Genomic DNA, 16,887 nt, shown 5'->3' with positions numbered 1-16,887 from the left:
TAACTACCCCTTCTGTCACCTACCGTACAGTGGAGATATAAAATCATATGGTACAATGATGCATAAAAATATCACTGATAGCCAACTACAATAATACTCCGAACGAGATTACTTTACACAGGATGTGGATTTCACATGCATTAGGAGATGTCTCTAATTAGCTCTAACCTATACAGGGAGGTACTTAGCCAGACACCTTCCATCTTGTTTTGGGAGAAAGAAGGAAGGAGACAACTCCAAATGTGAAACAATTTCAAATAAGTGTAGGAGGCCATCTAGAGGCATAAAATATCAAACCATAGACACAATTTAAAGTCTTAAAATGCTTGAATATGGTAATAAAATACCAGAATTGAAACAATTATGCTATGCATGACATGTTATCTGGAAGTGTATTTTGTTATGGCAAAGCTGAAAGATATTTTGCGGATGTGCACTTGCTAAATGACTTCTCCTGAAGTTTAATTTGGTTCCAAAAAATCCCGAATAAAGAGCAAAACATTTCAAGACTTTAAGACTTTTGATGGCCCAATGACTGCTCAGCCCACTCCAATGGTCGTAAACTTTTGTTCAATTCTTTTTAGTGCACATTGGATATGCAACAGCTTAATTTAATCTCAATACATGCTTGTATGCAGTCAAGTAAACCACTGTATAAGATATTATATAATTTGGAATAGACTCAAATGTATATTGTTACATGTACTATTCAGAAAATATAATTGCCCCAGAAAAATAAATATGGGTAGGTTGAACAGCTTTTTCATTTTTTCTGGCCTAATGTCGTATCTTTCAAAGTAGTTACCGAAAAGATGTCACATTCGAAAAAAAAATGGATGGTGCTTTCTCAAATAAGTAACACAACAAATAATCATTTTCTTTACCCAACTCCCAAAATGTTTATGGCCTCGTTTATGTCGGAACCAAAGGTGAACTCAGTGAATTCTCCTTGTCATTATCATTATAATGGAAATTGAAGTTTGGATTTTGATGTCGAAGGTACAACTCTATTTACAAATTCAGGGCCATTCTTTTCATAACAAATTGTCGCTTCAAAATGAATTGAGCGTAATAACGGTATCAGTGCAATGATATAATTATATCAAACAACATTTTAATCAAAGACAACGTCGAACATAATTATTGAAAGTGGATCTTCAAAGAGTGGGTCGAAACTGCGTACTTCCAGGGCCACCAAATATTCCGAAAAGATATCTGCAGTTTTATCAGTAATTGTTTTAATATAAGGAACAAGATGTAAATGAGATCGAGCGCATCTTCGGAGTCACTGCATGCAGCATAGCAGGCGACCTCATGTTGAACGACCTTTTCCGTCTTTTTTTTTGAGTTTCACTCGCTGACATTATACTAATAATTGCGACTTGCTATCTTCAAATGAAGGAGACTTTCAAGACTACTGTTATTAACGGAAAATGCACAGTGCATGTGCGCATTTCTTTTGTACTTTCTCGCACAAAGAATTTTTGATTTGCTGCAAAAAGTTATGATTTTTAACTGGACACATTTTTATTCAAAGTTAAGCCAGAGTACAATAGAGATATAAGATACATATTATCGAGGAATCAATGTACAGTCACTTTAGTGAACCATCAATTCAAATCGCGCATGCTAGGAGTCGTCACGTAAATAACGATTTTAATAACATCGTTATGTATTCAAAAAGTAGGTTTTTTCTTTCTTTTCTCCAAAATCTCGGGGGGGGGGGCTGCTGCCCCCCCCCCCTTGCCCCCCCCCCGCAGGCTACGGTACTGATATATATATATATATATATATATATATATATATATATATATATATATATATATATATATATATATATATATATATATATATACTTAATTCAAAATAAGGATGTTATAAGTCGTTACTCAGAGTTTCACTTATAACTGTATAAGTTATTACACATATAACATCCTTATTCTTATATTCATTATAATGCTCTAATCTGCTACTAATATTGCATTGAACTACTGTTCTCTCTAGTGAGACTTAATTCAAAAGAATAAGCATATAATAAGTCGTTACTCAGAGTTTCACGCTTCGAGCGATCATCAGACAACTAAATTTGGATTGTCAAAATCGGTACATACTCTTAATGTTTGTATGTATATATTGCGTATATACCGATCAAGTCTATAATGCTCTGTCACTAATATTTGCATTGAGCACTGTTCGCTCTAGCGAGACACTCATATTCATATAAATAAATAAATAAATAAATAAATAAATAAATAAATAAATGAATATATTATATATTATATATATATATATATATATATATATATATATATATATATATATATATATATATATATATATATATATATATATATATATATGTATGTATGTATGTATGTATGTATGTATGTATGTATGTATGTATGTATGTATGTATGTATCCTAACCCGTTGCAGCACCAGCTGACAATCTGAGACCTTTACTTTCTTACCATGTTTACACTGAGAACTATAAATGACACAATTCTAATATTTGACACAGTATTACTTATCAACTTGACTGCAGTCACATACACACCATTGCCTCCCTTTATATGATTGTGAGTGTTTTTGTGGAAATACTTCAGACTATTTAATAGCACAGTACACCTATACGTAATAACCACACCTTGTGCCAAGTTTCAATTGAATACCAAGGTGTTATCATGTCGCTATTTAGGTTAAATGTTTTCTTTAATAGCAAAAAATGTGGAGGTCAACAGTATAAATTGAAAAGTAGTAAAGTCAATGGTTGTATTGTATATCTCTGGGTGTAACCATTCACAGCCAACTTTATACTAGTAAGTATCTGTAGTAGGGTTTATAAACTCTGTCACCAGACGCACACCCAAATTTAAACAGATAGCCGTGTATTTGGGTTATGCAAAGACTCTAAATCAACAGTGGTAGTAAGTTCACTCTCACTGTCGGGAAGACACCGTGCGTTCACTGCTGTGAATAAAGTATGGGGAATTCGACGTCTGGAGGCGAGAATGACGTTCACCCAGGTTATCTACAACACCGCAGAGCGATGCAGGATTCGGCGGGGACGAACACGGGGACTGACAGTCATCAGAATCGAGGTATCGTAAACACAGGACAGGTAGAAGTCAGAACAGTACCGAATCTAGCTACAACTGAAGAGGTACGACACCGTCAACGAAAGTCAACAAGCGTTAACACAGAAACCACCCTTATACTCGCAGTTAAAAATGGAGTGAGTAGAAATAACAGCAGTACGGTCGAAGTTATACGTGCAGGTATCTCTAAAGAAGAAAATAACAGCAGTAAAGAGTTGCCTGAAGGTATAAGTAAACCTAAACTCATAAAGCCGCCGTCCACTAAGTATGCATATCAACAGAGCAAAACCAACAAGGTGAAAGGTCAACAAAGTGTTCCAGATGACGTAAAATATTCTAGTCACGTTGAGATAGATGTCAGCAATGCAAGACAAATCATGAAGGAAGGGAATGTTGATAAACAAACACCTGAAAGAAAATCTGGGGTTTTACAGTCCTCGGGTTCAAAAAGTCAAGAAGGTAAAATGGAGTCTGGTATTGAAGACACTCCTACAACGAGCCAGCAGCTAGGAAAACGCGGAACTGAGTATCAAGGGTTGACGTTGATCGAGTCAAAACCAACCCTAGAGAGGATGAATGGGTCCCAAAAACCAGAATTGGACGTAAATAGGTTACAAAGTCAACTACAAAGTCTAGAAGACGAGAATTTAAAGCTACAGCATGAAAATAAAGCATTGAGAACTATGGTGGATGAGTTGACGACAAGGTAAGTGATTTAGAACGTATTTACACGTACACGTACACACCGAGAGATATACATGGAAATAGAATCAAAAGGCCCATGACCCATTCCGGTTAGTGCTACTAGTATCTTACCAGTGGAGCCATATAGATAGGCTCTCTTTTTCTAAAACATTTACATAGCTGTATCTGACAAGTATTTTTCACATCTAAATTTAGTGGTTGCGGGGGTGGCGGCGGGGGTGTGGGGGTGGGGGGTGGCGGTGGATGGGGAGCTTTAATCTTAGTCTGAACTGCAGGAGTACTGTAATAACATGTACACAGTTCATATAATGAGAAAGGTCAATCCTAAATGTAGAGTAAATAGTTGTCATTCTTGACGAAACGTATATATTGACAATTACACCAATAATTTGTGTAAGGTTTGCTTACTGTCTACTTGTATTTTTCCATCACTGATCACGTGGTGTATTTACCGAATTATTTCACAGAATGACGTAACATGTGGAGATTATGTTCCCGTATACATATGGTTGAAAGAGTAACTGTTGTTGTTTTTAAATGCCGCCCTGCCACTATGAGAATTATCTATTTTAATCTACAAAGAGACTAGTAACTGTAACAGATGTTATATCTTACATAATAGATGTATTGTATTGGTAATATTTTGTTATGATAATATTACAGTGTATTAATGCGTAACAACCATAGTGGGGTGGAGGGGGGGGGGGCTGAGAGCATGGCGATTGTGTAGAGAAGATGGGAAAGGACTTGTTAGAAGGAATGCAATTAAAATAGTATAGAGGGGAGGAAAAAGAGAGGCAGAGATACATGAATATGTGTGTTTTTTCACTTAAAAAAATCGACCGATAGTTGCCATGAAAAAGTAGTCAAAAATATAACAAAAATAGGATCACCCTAACGAAATTTACAGTGAAATATGCAAATTACATTTTGGATCAAACGGATATTGATCTCTGTAACCAGTCACCCCCTCCCCAACCTCGACCGAGTGATACATTTTAATTAATGACGTCATGGGTATATCTCTAGGTATCTTCCTGAGTACAGTCGTAGAAGACGTCAGAGTGACTCTGTAAGGAAAGCTGACGATCTGGCAGAGATGGTCAAACAGTATAGCGAACTGTATAACAAAGAATGGATGACGTGTAAGAGAATGCTAGATCGAATTTCACCCCTTGGACGAGGACCTAAATACGAAGACTGTCAGTTGAGGTTTCTGTGTGACGTCATCGTGGTAAGAACCAATAGGCATCTTTAAATGTTCAGTGTATCATTGGTTACTGATATTATCACAACCTTTCACTCGTCATTTATAGTTTATCAATTCATCTTACTTTACTTCAGATAATGGTTTTGGTGAATTTTACTAGGTGCTTACAATCTTGATTTATCATTTGATTCTCAGACTTAAACATTGGCTGTAATAAAACCAGTACATCAAGCATCTTATTGGTCAATCAACAGGTGGTCGTGTTTGATATTTCAAAATTGCAAGAATTGATATATTCGTTTAGAGTTCTGTAGTAATGCCCATATCGTGATTTTAACGGCAGCAGTTTGCATAAAATGATTCCACTCGACATGAAAAGACAAACAACATTCATATGATAAGATCAGAAATGTTATGTCTACATTAATATTTGGACATTGGCATATTCTACCAAAAATAACCTGTGCCGTACCCATTTGCAAACAGAAGCGTGTTCATTATACATGTTGTATTATCTACTCACTCTGAATTGCAGTTATCTCTAGTAGCTAACAGTTGTCAAGTGTTTTTATAAAACACAGATGACTTGTTAAAACAAGGTGACTTGGTGATAACCAGATTTAGATTACTATTTGTATTCAGATTAATACTTGTTTTCCACTTTGCGTGATCAACATTTATCGTACGTGTGGCTGATTTAAAAATAACATGGTCTTAAATGTTATCTGGAATTTTCTGGTGGAAAGTTCACCTTTTTTAAGAGCAATGACGCTAGATGAAAGGTCACCCTCTCATAACAAGTTTATATTTAGAATAAATGAAATCAGTTTAACTTCAAGGTTATGAGTAGAATCATTTGTTGGGGGAAAGCTGTAGGAAGGGGGCCTAGATTCCAAATTGTGGTGTGCGTACGGGCGAGTGACGATACCAGTGAAACTAAGTCCTGACAAATCAATTCAAACCCGGTAGATCTTGATACCATATAATGACATTTAGAGCGGAGAATCAATTAATTTAAAGTTACGTTTATTGACCATATCAGAACGTAACACATATTGACCATTGAATCAATTATCCTATGACTTTTCAGACGACAATATTTTAATGGCTGGAAAGCCAATATTTCAATGGCGGGAAAGCCAATATTTCAATTGGCGGGATAACCAATATTTCAATGGCGGGAAAGCCAATATTTCAATGGCGGGAAAGCCAATATTTCAACGGCAGAAAAGCCACCGTACAATGAATTATCTGTCCTTGATATACAGTTTCTGATTGTTATCGTTTGTTATATCATTTCTTATTTCAATATCTTATTTTAGTTTATTTACTCACTTAGGTAGCATATGAAACCACACGTCGTGTAGTGCAAGTTTTTGAAGATAAAACAACAACGGTATTATTGAACGGCATCAGATATACGTCCAACAAGAATCAGGTATGGTAACAGTTAGCCCTGCTTTTATGGCGAGTGAAGGTCCATGACTCGATTCTGACTACCCCTACCCCCCCCCCCCCGTGCAACGTACACTACAGCCATACAAGTAGGGCTAGGTAACAGTAAGCTTGACATTAACCCTAATGTTGGAATATTTACGAAGACGCCCGTTGTGTCAATGTCTGGGATGTTGTGTATAAATTATCACATAAATCCAATACATTAAAATGCATTTGACAATGAGATACTTCACCCCACGACATATATACTGAGAGACAAATGACATACATTAGAGAGAGGTCAGAGGTCATCATATTTGATCAAAGTGGAAAGTACTTATGTGGATCGAAATTAATGTCTGGACGACGAACTTCACTGCTGGTATTACTTTCTCGTTCAGTAGTCGTTTTTTGTCCTGTTTTACTACCACCCCGCAATATCAATAAATGTTTCTTCTTCGATCAGGATGAAAGTTCTCCAAGTTCTGTTGAGGACCCCTACTCAACGATGGTTAAACATGACGAAGAACTGCAGAGGGCGCTCAAAGTTATGGGTGAACGAAGTCTGAACTTTGTTCGACTATTATCCCAAAAGTGTCCATTAGATGACATAGTACAGGTAATTTCACCAGTTAGACTACATTTATTGAACGTTTTTTTCAGCATTCAGCATTTAGTTATTCCTGAATATCACACTATATATGTGCAAGCTGTATTGTGTATAAAAATACCAATCGAATGGAAAAGTGAGGTACTTTTTTTCATTTCAAGTATATCTTGTGGGAGAATTATCAGTTGATACAGAACTTTGTATAAGACAGTGCCATACAGTTTCAATTTTCGTTTCGTGGGTGAGATTAGATACAGCTTTGTAGGATTTTAACTCGTTTAGTTGTATTACTTAAATATTTATAGTTTCAAATTTACGAGGTAAAATTTCACCACCACTAAGGCTGAGGGATTCTAATCTATTTTTCCGGACTTTCAAGTCCCGGGTTTCAAGTCATACTTGGTCGTTGGTTATCTCCATCCTGATTTGTCAATGAATGGCCATGGTTTGTCAGCAAGTGTTTCCGCTGAATCGAAGCCCGCCCTCATGCGGTTGGAAGATAAGTCATCTCTCTTTTGCATCTCTTACAGCGGGTTAACAGAGAATTGAAAGAAGACTGGTCGTCTGTCTTAACGCCAGCCGTTGAACATAACACAGATCTTAAGAATTACATAGAGAAGTCATGTCGTTTGACTTATCAAATGAACACCCTACGACCACCTGTAAGAATGTCGTACAACGAGAAACGTTTTGTTGCATTACATCACGACCCTGTCCTTGGGACAACCATGTCAGCTATAAAGAAGGGTATCGTTGATTTCCATATCTGGCCTGCATTAGTGGATCATGGTAATAATGTATTGGTGAAAGGAAAAGTACAGCTTGACTAGCAGGGATTTGATTGGGCGTAATGGCCATCAATTGCAATGACGATCCAATCAGATACAAGAACTCACTGAAATTCAAATTTGTGCATCACAATATCAACATGTCCTTCAGTATTCTGTAATAAACGCTGTATATATAACTGAATGTTTAAACTATGCCAAAAAATGCTGCAATATTTAACGAGAAAATGGTTTCATTCTTTAAAAAAAGTTAATTCCTTAGAATCAGAGGGGAAACAATATCATTTGTTTTAGTTTTTTCACATGGATCTGTGCAAGTTACCGTCGCGCTGGTTCTAATTTTTCCACACACTGACAATATATGTGACTAAACCAAGTCATGTGGGAGTTGAGTTTGGAAAATTATGATGTAAAGGGACCATTGTTCTCATTATTTCTCTGCATTGACATATTAAACATCAATTCTAGAATTTCTAAGACGTGAATACAATGTTATAATTGTTGAAGTAATCATTGCAATGTGACATGTATGTATTGAGCCATGTAATAAGACTCGCTACCCAAGACTGTCATTCCCATGATTGCACTGTCCAATACAGTCGTTGGTGGCGCCCAACACGGGATAGCACTGAGAATGGTTGGAGCACCGTCAATTACTGCAATTAGATGATATTTTCAGAGTCTATGTACTGAACTAGTCTATTATCCAAAACTCCAGAGTACAATTGCAAAATTGCAACTGCAAAATGGTTATAGACTTCCTCAAGTCGGATTTCCACATGTGTAAATCAATCTGTGTTCACCCCTGATGGCGCTGTCACGCAGAGGCGCACAGTTGATATACATTGTATACCTGAACAGGTTAGTCCTTTTCTTTAACTTTATTTGCTAATCTATTAACAAAATTAGTTTTTTACGTCCCTGCAAACTAAATGTATGGGACAGTCAGTGTGCGCTAAGTTTGATCCCGCACCCTGTATCACTACGCGAGTGAAAGTGCGTTTTGTCTACAAATATTCCTCATCTCAGCCCATGGGGTGTGAGATTCTATTAAGCTCACACAAAGTATATCACGCTGGGTTAAAGTACGAGTCATATGACTTAACGTCAACAATCGAAACAGTGTGTCATTTTTCCAAAGCAATCATTCAAACGTTTATCAGTTTCCAAACCAAAACCACCATGCACATTTTCAGATAAATGAACTAAATGATAAGTTGATTAAATTGTTTTGAAGTGTTTATTGATATCATTTTTGATAGGATGTGACATCTATGCAACCTGTCATCTATACTGGCATTGGCTGATCACGCGCACGTACAATTGGTAGTTTAGATGACATATATGGATACCATCTATGCTATCCTGTGACCCATACTAACTTAGTCTGCGTATGCTTGTAATGAGATGTGAACATAATTATAATATCGGTAGTAAAATATGGGCGATTTAAATAGTAATGCTAGGAACAAAACATTGGGAAATTCAATGCTATTGTATGTGATTGACATCGTCGGTGTCTATATCTATTTGACGTATATATATATATATAACTCGATGAGTATCAATCTGCTAAGACAGTGCTCTATACCGCAGTGGTAGAGCGCAATAGGTTTGATAGTTCTGGAACTCTTGCTTGGTTGTAACTCGGAGTTTCACGCATAGAGCGATCATCTGTTGTTAACTACATATATATATATATATATATATATATATATATTATATATATATATATATATATATATATATATATATATATATATATATATATATATATATATATATATATATACATACATACATATGCATCGGATTTATCATGATACCGGTGGCCTAATTAGTAGCCAATATTAAAACCATGGACATTCAATCATTTGCTCAATATTTCAATATTCAATATTTCTGTGAATACGTGACTGAGAATTATCTACGTATAAAGTTAGAAATCCTGCATACATTTCCATTGCATGTATACATTTTCAGTGTATTACAATATATCCAGTTATGCATTATCATATTTGACCAGACCTTAATATCAAGTGATCAGATTACTGCGATTTTTCTCGACAGAAAACTCTCTGCGTAGATTTTCCAATGATAGGAGTAGATGATTGGAGTATAAATCGCTGGTGATCAATAGGTCATCAGTTCAACTTAAATTGTTCCTTTACATCTACCAACTTTCTGAGTTTAGCTTGGCTGGAGATATAGGAAAGCTTACGCGGTTAGTACCAGCGCAGAATGCATTCCAAGTTATGTCACCATGGGTGTTCGAGAGAAAGCATTGGCGGTCGTTAGCTACAATAATTGTAGTGTCATATTTTGTTTGCTACTTTTTCAAATTCAGTTCAACTTAAATTGTTCCTTTACATCTACCAACTTTCTGAGTTTAGCTTGGCTGGAGATATAGGAAAGCTTACGCGGTTAGTACCAGCGCAGAATGCATTCCAAGTTATGTCACCATGGGTGTTCGAGAGAAAGCATTGGCGGTCGTTAGCTACAATAATTGTAGTGTCATATTTTGTTTGCTACTTTTTCAATTTCGTTTGGATTCGGTTTTGGTGTTTTCGGGATCATTCAAATCACTACAGTAACTAATTAAAAAATATAAAGCGATGATGACAAGTTATGCATGCCTATATCCCCCTTGTCCTCCATAAGGCTGAGGCAGAGGGGGGTACGTGTACTCATTTCTTCCTTGTTTGGTTTGTTCAGTAATAAGCGGTGCAGATGGATTACCGATGCCTCTACCAGCTGCTGTCTGGTCGTCTGTCTCCTCTTTGCAACAGCAACCACAAAATGTGCGACAATCTAGCGGTTGGTTTTCTCCAGTTTGCAGTGCGTCATTGGCGTCATTAACCAAACACACTAAACGAAATGCATCAATCAGCCAACCAATGATAAGAGCACCGAAGGTGAACATGTACAGAATTCCCCATTTACGCCTTCTTAAGTAGAATTGGTGAAATCCTGTTGTACAGAGAAGATTGTATATCAGTTTTATACACCTTAACATTGGTATAAAGTATGTCACATGTTTTATTCGAATTACATGACCTTCTTTAAAATAGAATATAGCCTGCAAAGTGATACTAGCTGGGTGTGCAGATACAAGTCAGTCAGTCTGTAAGTCTATCCATAACAAAATTGTATCATTCTCTGGAATGGTTGTAAAACAACACGCCTCAATACGGCAATGTTTATGATGCACTGAGTGGAAGAATATAAGTTTTAAAAGTTATTTTCATAATGAATAATTTTTAGTAATGGGGTAAATTTCATATAAGTTGGTGCTTATGTTAGTGATAACATGATATATTGTGATTGGGCAGTTTTTAACAACATGAACGCAGACACCCATCTAAATGGCGTCTCAAAGATTAAACATTCAGGTTTATTGAGCAAACTATAATTGTAACCCAAGTTTCAGATAGAAAGCTCATTCCTAAAACTATGGATCTATACATGTCAACATTGACACTGTTTGGCAAGGTCAAAGGTCACGGTATAATTAGAAAGCTTAACTATTAATAATATTGGGTTAGGCACTTGAATGGCTTCCTATAGTATGTATAATTTCTTTGTGAGTATTAGGCTCAATGTATATTTTATCACAGATATGGTCCCTTATTTCGTCAAGAAGGCCAAGGTCATGGAATGAAGTGACGTACATATGCAACCTAAAATGTTTGACATTTGTGACAGTTTGAGTTGAAATTGACTCAGAGACGGACGGAAGGAAGCAAGCACGCATCGACATTGGCCATTCCTATAACCCCGGCCCCCTCCAAGCTGGGCCGAGGCCGGAAGATACTACGTTGTGTTGTCAAGCCCTATCACACCTCTAAACCATGATTGTACGTTATCAGCAGATGCAGAAACTATTCTGCCAGTATGATTGTAATCTACATAACGACTTCTAATCACAAGTTCAAGGCAGGGCCTAAATCTTTTGATCTTGCATATCGTATCTTACAGACTAGGCTGAGTTCGTTTGGTGCTAATACTATTAATGAATTCGAAGGCATGAGAAGTGTTAGTATTAGGAGAATGAGCAGTGACGTATTCGTGATAGAATGGTGACGTTTTTAAACATTTTGTATTATTAAGAAAAATGGAACGTTTTTATGTGTTCAAACAGCGTTGTCTACATGACCACTTGAATTAATAGTGAAGGTACGGAAGTTTAGATTGATACATTATACCACTGTGACAAAACTAATGTTTCTTACCTAACCAGCCAAATGGTATGAGTAAAATATAAGCATCAATTCTTCGAAATTTGCCATATCCGGTATTAACCTCATTTACAAGCCATGGCAAACGAATCAAATCGACAATCCAACCAACACCAAGACATCCAAATGTAAGCATATACAATACGCCCCATCCGTAACGTTCAAGGTAAAACTGGTGTGCTCCCGTCCAGCCAAGAGGTGCAGCCAACACATACGCGTCGAGCAATTTCTTTTCTGCCATACCTGCAGCAGTACAATGGTGACAGATACGCAATGGCGTCAGATATGCGATTCATGTAAAACACAATTAGACCTCGGATAGAAGTGACTGACGTAAGTCTATTTAAGGTACATGACATAAATTACAGGGGGAGGGGGCTGTGGAAGGTATTGCAATTGGCGAACAATTGCTTTTCCCTTTAATTTGAGAGTAGACTAAACAGACGTGACTCTCCCTCCGTGCACAAATATTCCGCAATATGTTGCTTATATGTTTTGAATAAACTCATTACCAATACTATGGAACTTTTTCCCACTGTACAGAATATGTAATGAGCCAATTATATACATGTTCATAAACTTATAGATTGTGGTGTGATACTCGAGATCTGTTATATACACTGGAGAGAACAGGATGCTGCTCACTTCAAGGTTTACGGATATACAACCATTAATAATGACAATTTTGTGCCGCGTCCACCCATTGCCGATATTAGCAGACTCTTGACAAGTAAACTTGACCGCTATCCTTTACCTTTGTCCAATGTACAGTAAAACTACATGGTATTTTTAAGCAACGTATGGTTTTGTTTCATCTGAATTTATTGACTTATTTCTGTACACCGTTGGTAGAACAATTTATGTTGGTGTATTATGAGTACACGTAGATTGCTACTTAGTCTTGTGCTTCTCTCATGAGGTTTCCAATATAGTTGTAACTTAGTATCCTTTGTAAGCTCCACATACTACATATGGTTACGAGTGATCGCTGACTAGGAATTTAAAAAAAAATCTTTTGGCAAGTTTTTGAGTGGCCTAAAAAATTAATGATCCTCAACTTGTAAAGACATGAAAAAACCAATGAGCTACAACAACAACAACAACAACAACAACAACAACAACAACAACAACAACAACAATTAAATAATATTATATAATAATAATTTTGATACTAATCAAGTTTATTTAAATATTAACAACCCTATGTATGGAAGTTTGTTATGCTGAGTTCTAAAAAGGGGGTAATTTTATGAACATCCATTGCAATACTAACCAAAATCACCATAACAGGTGGATTATTTTTCCACATTTTAATATAAAACACGGAAAAAAAATTTAGTAAAAGAATTTCATTGCTTTTGGCATGTATGAGTCAGTGCTATGTACAATCGACATTTGTAATAATTGCTGAAATTTGTAATAAACCGAAATTTGTAATAAAATTGACATTTGTAATAAATTGCCGATATTTGTAATAAACTGACAACATTTGTAATAAATTCTGTGAACGACAATTGTAATAAAAATAGCACATATTTGTAATAAATTTCAGAAAAATATGTGTAATAAACCTGAAATTTGTAATAAAAAAGTTAAGGGGGTCCCTCTCTGACTTTCAAAGGAATGGAGTTAGTCATTCTAAACTTGGAAGTGATATAACATATCGTCTTTACAGGTTTCCTAGAATCAATTTACAACAATTATGTCATTCTTATGCCACTTGGCCCTTTGAGTCAATCAATCAATCAATCAATCAATCAATCAATCAATCAATCAATCAATCAATCAATCAATCAATCACCTTCTATCTATCTATCTATCTATCTATCTATCTATCTATCTATCTATCTATCTATCTATCTATCTATCTATCTATCTATCTATCTATCTATCTATCTATCTATCAATCAACCAATCAATCAACCAACCAACCAACCATCCAACCAACTAGTCAGTCAATAAATAAATGAATGAATAATGAATGAATGAATGAATGAATCAGTCAGTCAGTCAGTCAATCAATCAATCAATCAATCATGCAATCATGCAATCAAGCAATCAGTCAATAATAAGTCTACTTATCTTCCTATCTACTTACTTACCTACTAGTACCTACATTACCTACCCAACAATACTTTTTTACCCCTATGTACCAACCCATCAGTTCAAATCATAATTCCATCACTTGGATCAACATGTCGTGCTTTATTGAACGAATGCAAAGTTTAATCATTGGCGGACGTGTTGTTAAATTGACTTTGTCAAAAGATAACTGGCTGGCTGGTTGGTTGGTTGTTTGGTTGGTTGGTTGGGTAATTGGTTGACTGACTGACGGGCGGATGGAAAGACGGGCGTATGGAGGGCAGATAAAAAGTAATTTCAATCTGTTTTCTAACCTGAATTTATCTAGTTCTTGAATGCTGCTTCCTATAGTGTACAAGCGGCGAATGCAAGAGTTGTTTGTGATTGTGAAAGCTAACGTTATCTTCTGAGTGATGAGTGAATGTGCGAACTAGCAAGCGAGTGAGTGATCATGAGTGAATGAGTGAGTGAGTGAGTGAGTGAGTGAGTGAGTGTGTGAGCGAGTGAGCGATTCAGCCACTTAGCTAGCAAGCACATAGCGAAATAATCTGTCAACCATATTACAGATCTTAGCTAAAGTAACAACAAACTGATTTTCTCAAAAGTAAATAGGAAGAAACCGTCAACCAGTCTTCATATAGCTCAGGAGATTATTTGGAATTATTCACATATTAGGATTGGAGGAAAATCAGTGTTTATAGAAGGCTGTATGATCGGGGTATATTATACATTAGGGATCTGTTTGATCCTTATGGTAATATTCTCTCTTGGAATGATTTCAAACAGAAGGTCCATGTTCAAATTGCCTTATGCTGGTTTACTAGATGCAATCCCAAGTAAATGGAAGGCAGAGATGAGATCACATTTTCCCAATGTTATTCAAACACCTAATGTGAATCACTTTGTTCCGAAAGTTGGAGAAAAATGGCTTGATAAGGTTACTACAAAGGTATATGATTTGTTATTACACTCTGTTTTTCAAGCTGCAACGGTATTGGGGAAATGGGATTCCTCATTTGATTGTTCACAGTTTGACTGGAAAACTATATGGAATCTTTCATTTAAGGTAACCACGGAGGATAAAATCAGGAATTTTCAGTTTAAAATCTTTCATAATATTCTCGCCACAAACCATTAAAGTCACCAGTTGTTGCACCTAGTGTCCTGAAAATGAAGATTTACATCACCTCCTTTGGGAGTGTCTTGCAGCTAAAGTTTTTTGGGACAAGTTTATTTTACTTCTTAATTGTGTTCCTGATATTCATTTGTCCATGTCAGATATGATTTTTGGTAAGTTTGGCATTTGCGCCAAAATCTTCAATTTAGTTAATCACCTTATCCACTTGGGCAATTTGTTTTGCTCCAATTTTGGATCGTTCATTAGTTATCTCAAAAAAGTGTTAGAGATATGGAAATTAAATTTGCCCACAGAGAAGCCCTGGAGCATATAAATGGGAATCATTAGCGTTGTAATTATTACGTTACTGTAAGTCATGCAACTGGTTTTTCATCTGGGTAGGTATTAGTTTTATTTCTGTGATTAAGTTAGGATTCTCTGCTTAATCTTTTCATTACAGATCTTTCTGTGCAAGATATATTGTAACATTATTCTTTATCATTTGTAATTTTTTTCAATCCTATGTATTGAGTTAACCCCCCCCCCACTCTCCGTTTGTACTTTCTGTGTTTTCTCTGTAATGTATTGTTTACCTTTGTATTGTCTTGCAGTTGTATTGAATAATAATAATAATAATAAGAAGAAGAAGAAAAATGATTTCTCTAGAAAACATATAAATCAGTCAATGATAATTAGACTTATCTACATACATCCCTACCTTCCTACCTAGTAGACCTACTAGTACCTACATATCTACCCAGTAGTATTCTTTTACTCCTCATTTTCCAACCAATCAGTCCAAATCATCAATCCATCACTTGCAATTGATCAACACTTCGTGCTTGTATGATCGAATGTATATATATTTTTGTACAGACAAGTGTTGGTTGGTTGAATACCAACAAACTGATTTCTCTAGAAAACATATAAACGGCGATTTCACAACCAATAGTCATTTTATGGTGCATTTGGGGCAAAAATTGAAAGTTTCGTAATGGCTTGAGAAGTAATTGTCATCGGTAATTTTATCAAATATTGTATAATAATAATGATTTTAATAATAATAAAGTTATTTGAAAATTAACCACCCTACCAAGCTAGCTAGCCACTTTGCTATAACACTGTGAATGACCATATAGACTGTACTGCGACGACACATGATACGTCTTGATCAAAGGGGGACCTAGCGTTCGTTCGATACTGACGTGGCCATGGAAAATCAGACTGTCGTATTTTTCTTAAAAGAAGCAAATCAAAGAGATGTAGCGACTTTGAAAACCATGGATTTTATGAACATCTGTTGCCATGGTAACCAAAATCACCATCACATCTTAGTAATTTTTCCAAAATTTGACATAAAACATTTTAAAAAATATAATTTAGTAAAAAAACGTCCAACTCGTCTCAACGCAATGTGCGTATATGTGTATGTACATATGTATTTCCGAGTCCCAGTGCATGACGCATGCCAAATTCAAACGATAATGACACTGGATATAGTTGGGGATATGTGGAAGTCATGGTATCAGCGATTGTTACAGGAATATTTATATTATTATCCAGAATTTCTCAGTCATGTGGCTTGCTGACCAGTGTGATAAAG

The 16,887-nt window shown here is 35.9% G+C and overlaps 1 protein-coding gene across 1 annotated transcript; it reads left to right on the top strand.

The window, feature by feature from the left end:
* Positions 1 to 2,982: 2,982 nt before the first annotated feature.
* Positions 2,983 to 7,889, top strand: LOC144447205 (uncharacterized). The gene is made up of 5 exons (XM_078137108.1): positions 2,983 to 3,803; positions 4,832 to 5,036; positions 6,352 to 6,450; positions 6,916 to 7,068; positions 7,590 to 7,889. The coding sequence occupies exons 1-5, from the start codon at positions 2,983 to 2,985 to the stop codon at positions 7,887 to 7,889; spliced, it is 1,578 nt and encodes a 525-aa protein (XP_077993234.1).
* Positions 7,890 to 16,887: the final 8,998 nt, after the last annotated feature.

The sequence above is a fragment of the Glandiceps talaboti genome, chromosome 16 (assembly GCF_964340395.1).
Source record: "Glandiceps talaboti chromosome 16, keGlaTala1.1, whole genome shotgun sequence".
NCBI lineage: Eukaryota > Metazoa > Hemichordata > Enteropneusta > Spengelidae > Glandiceps > Glandiceps talaboti.
The sequence above is the reverse complement of the archived record's forward strand: the minus strand, read 5'-3'. Positions and strand labels throughout refer to the sequence as shown.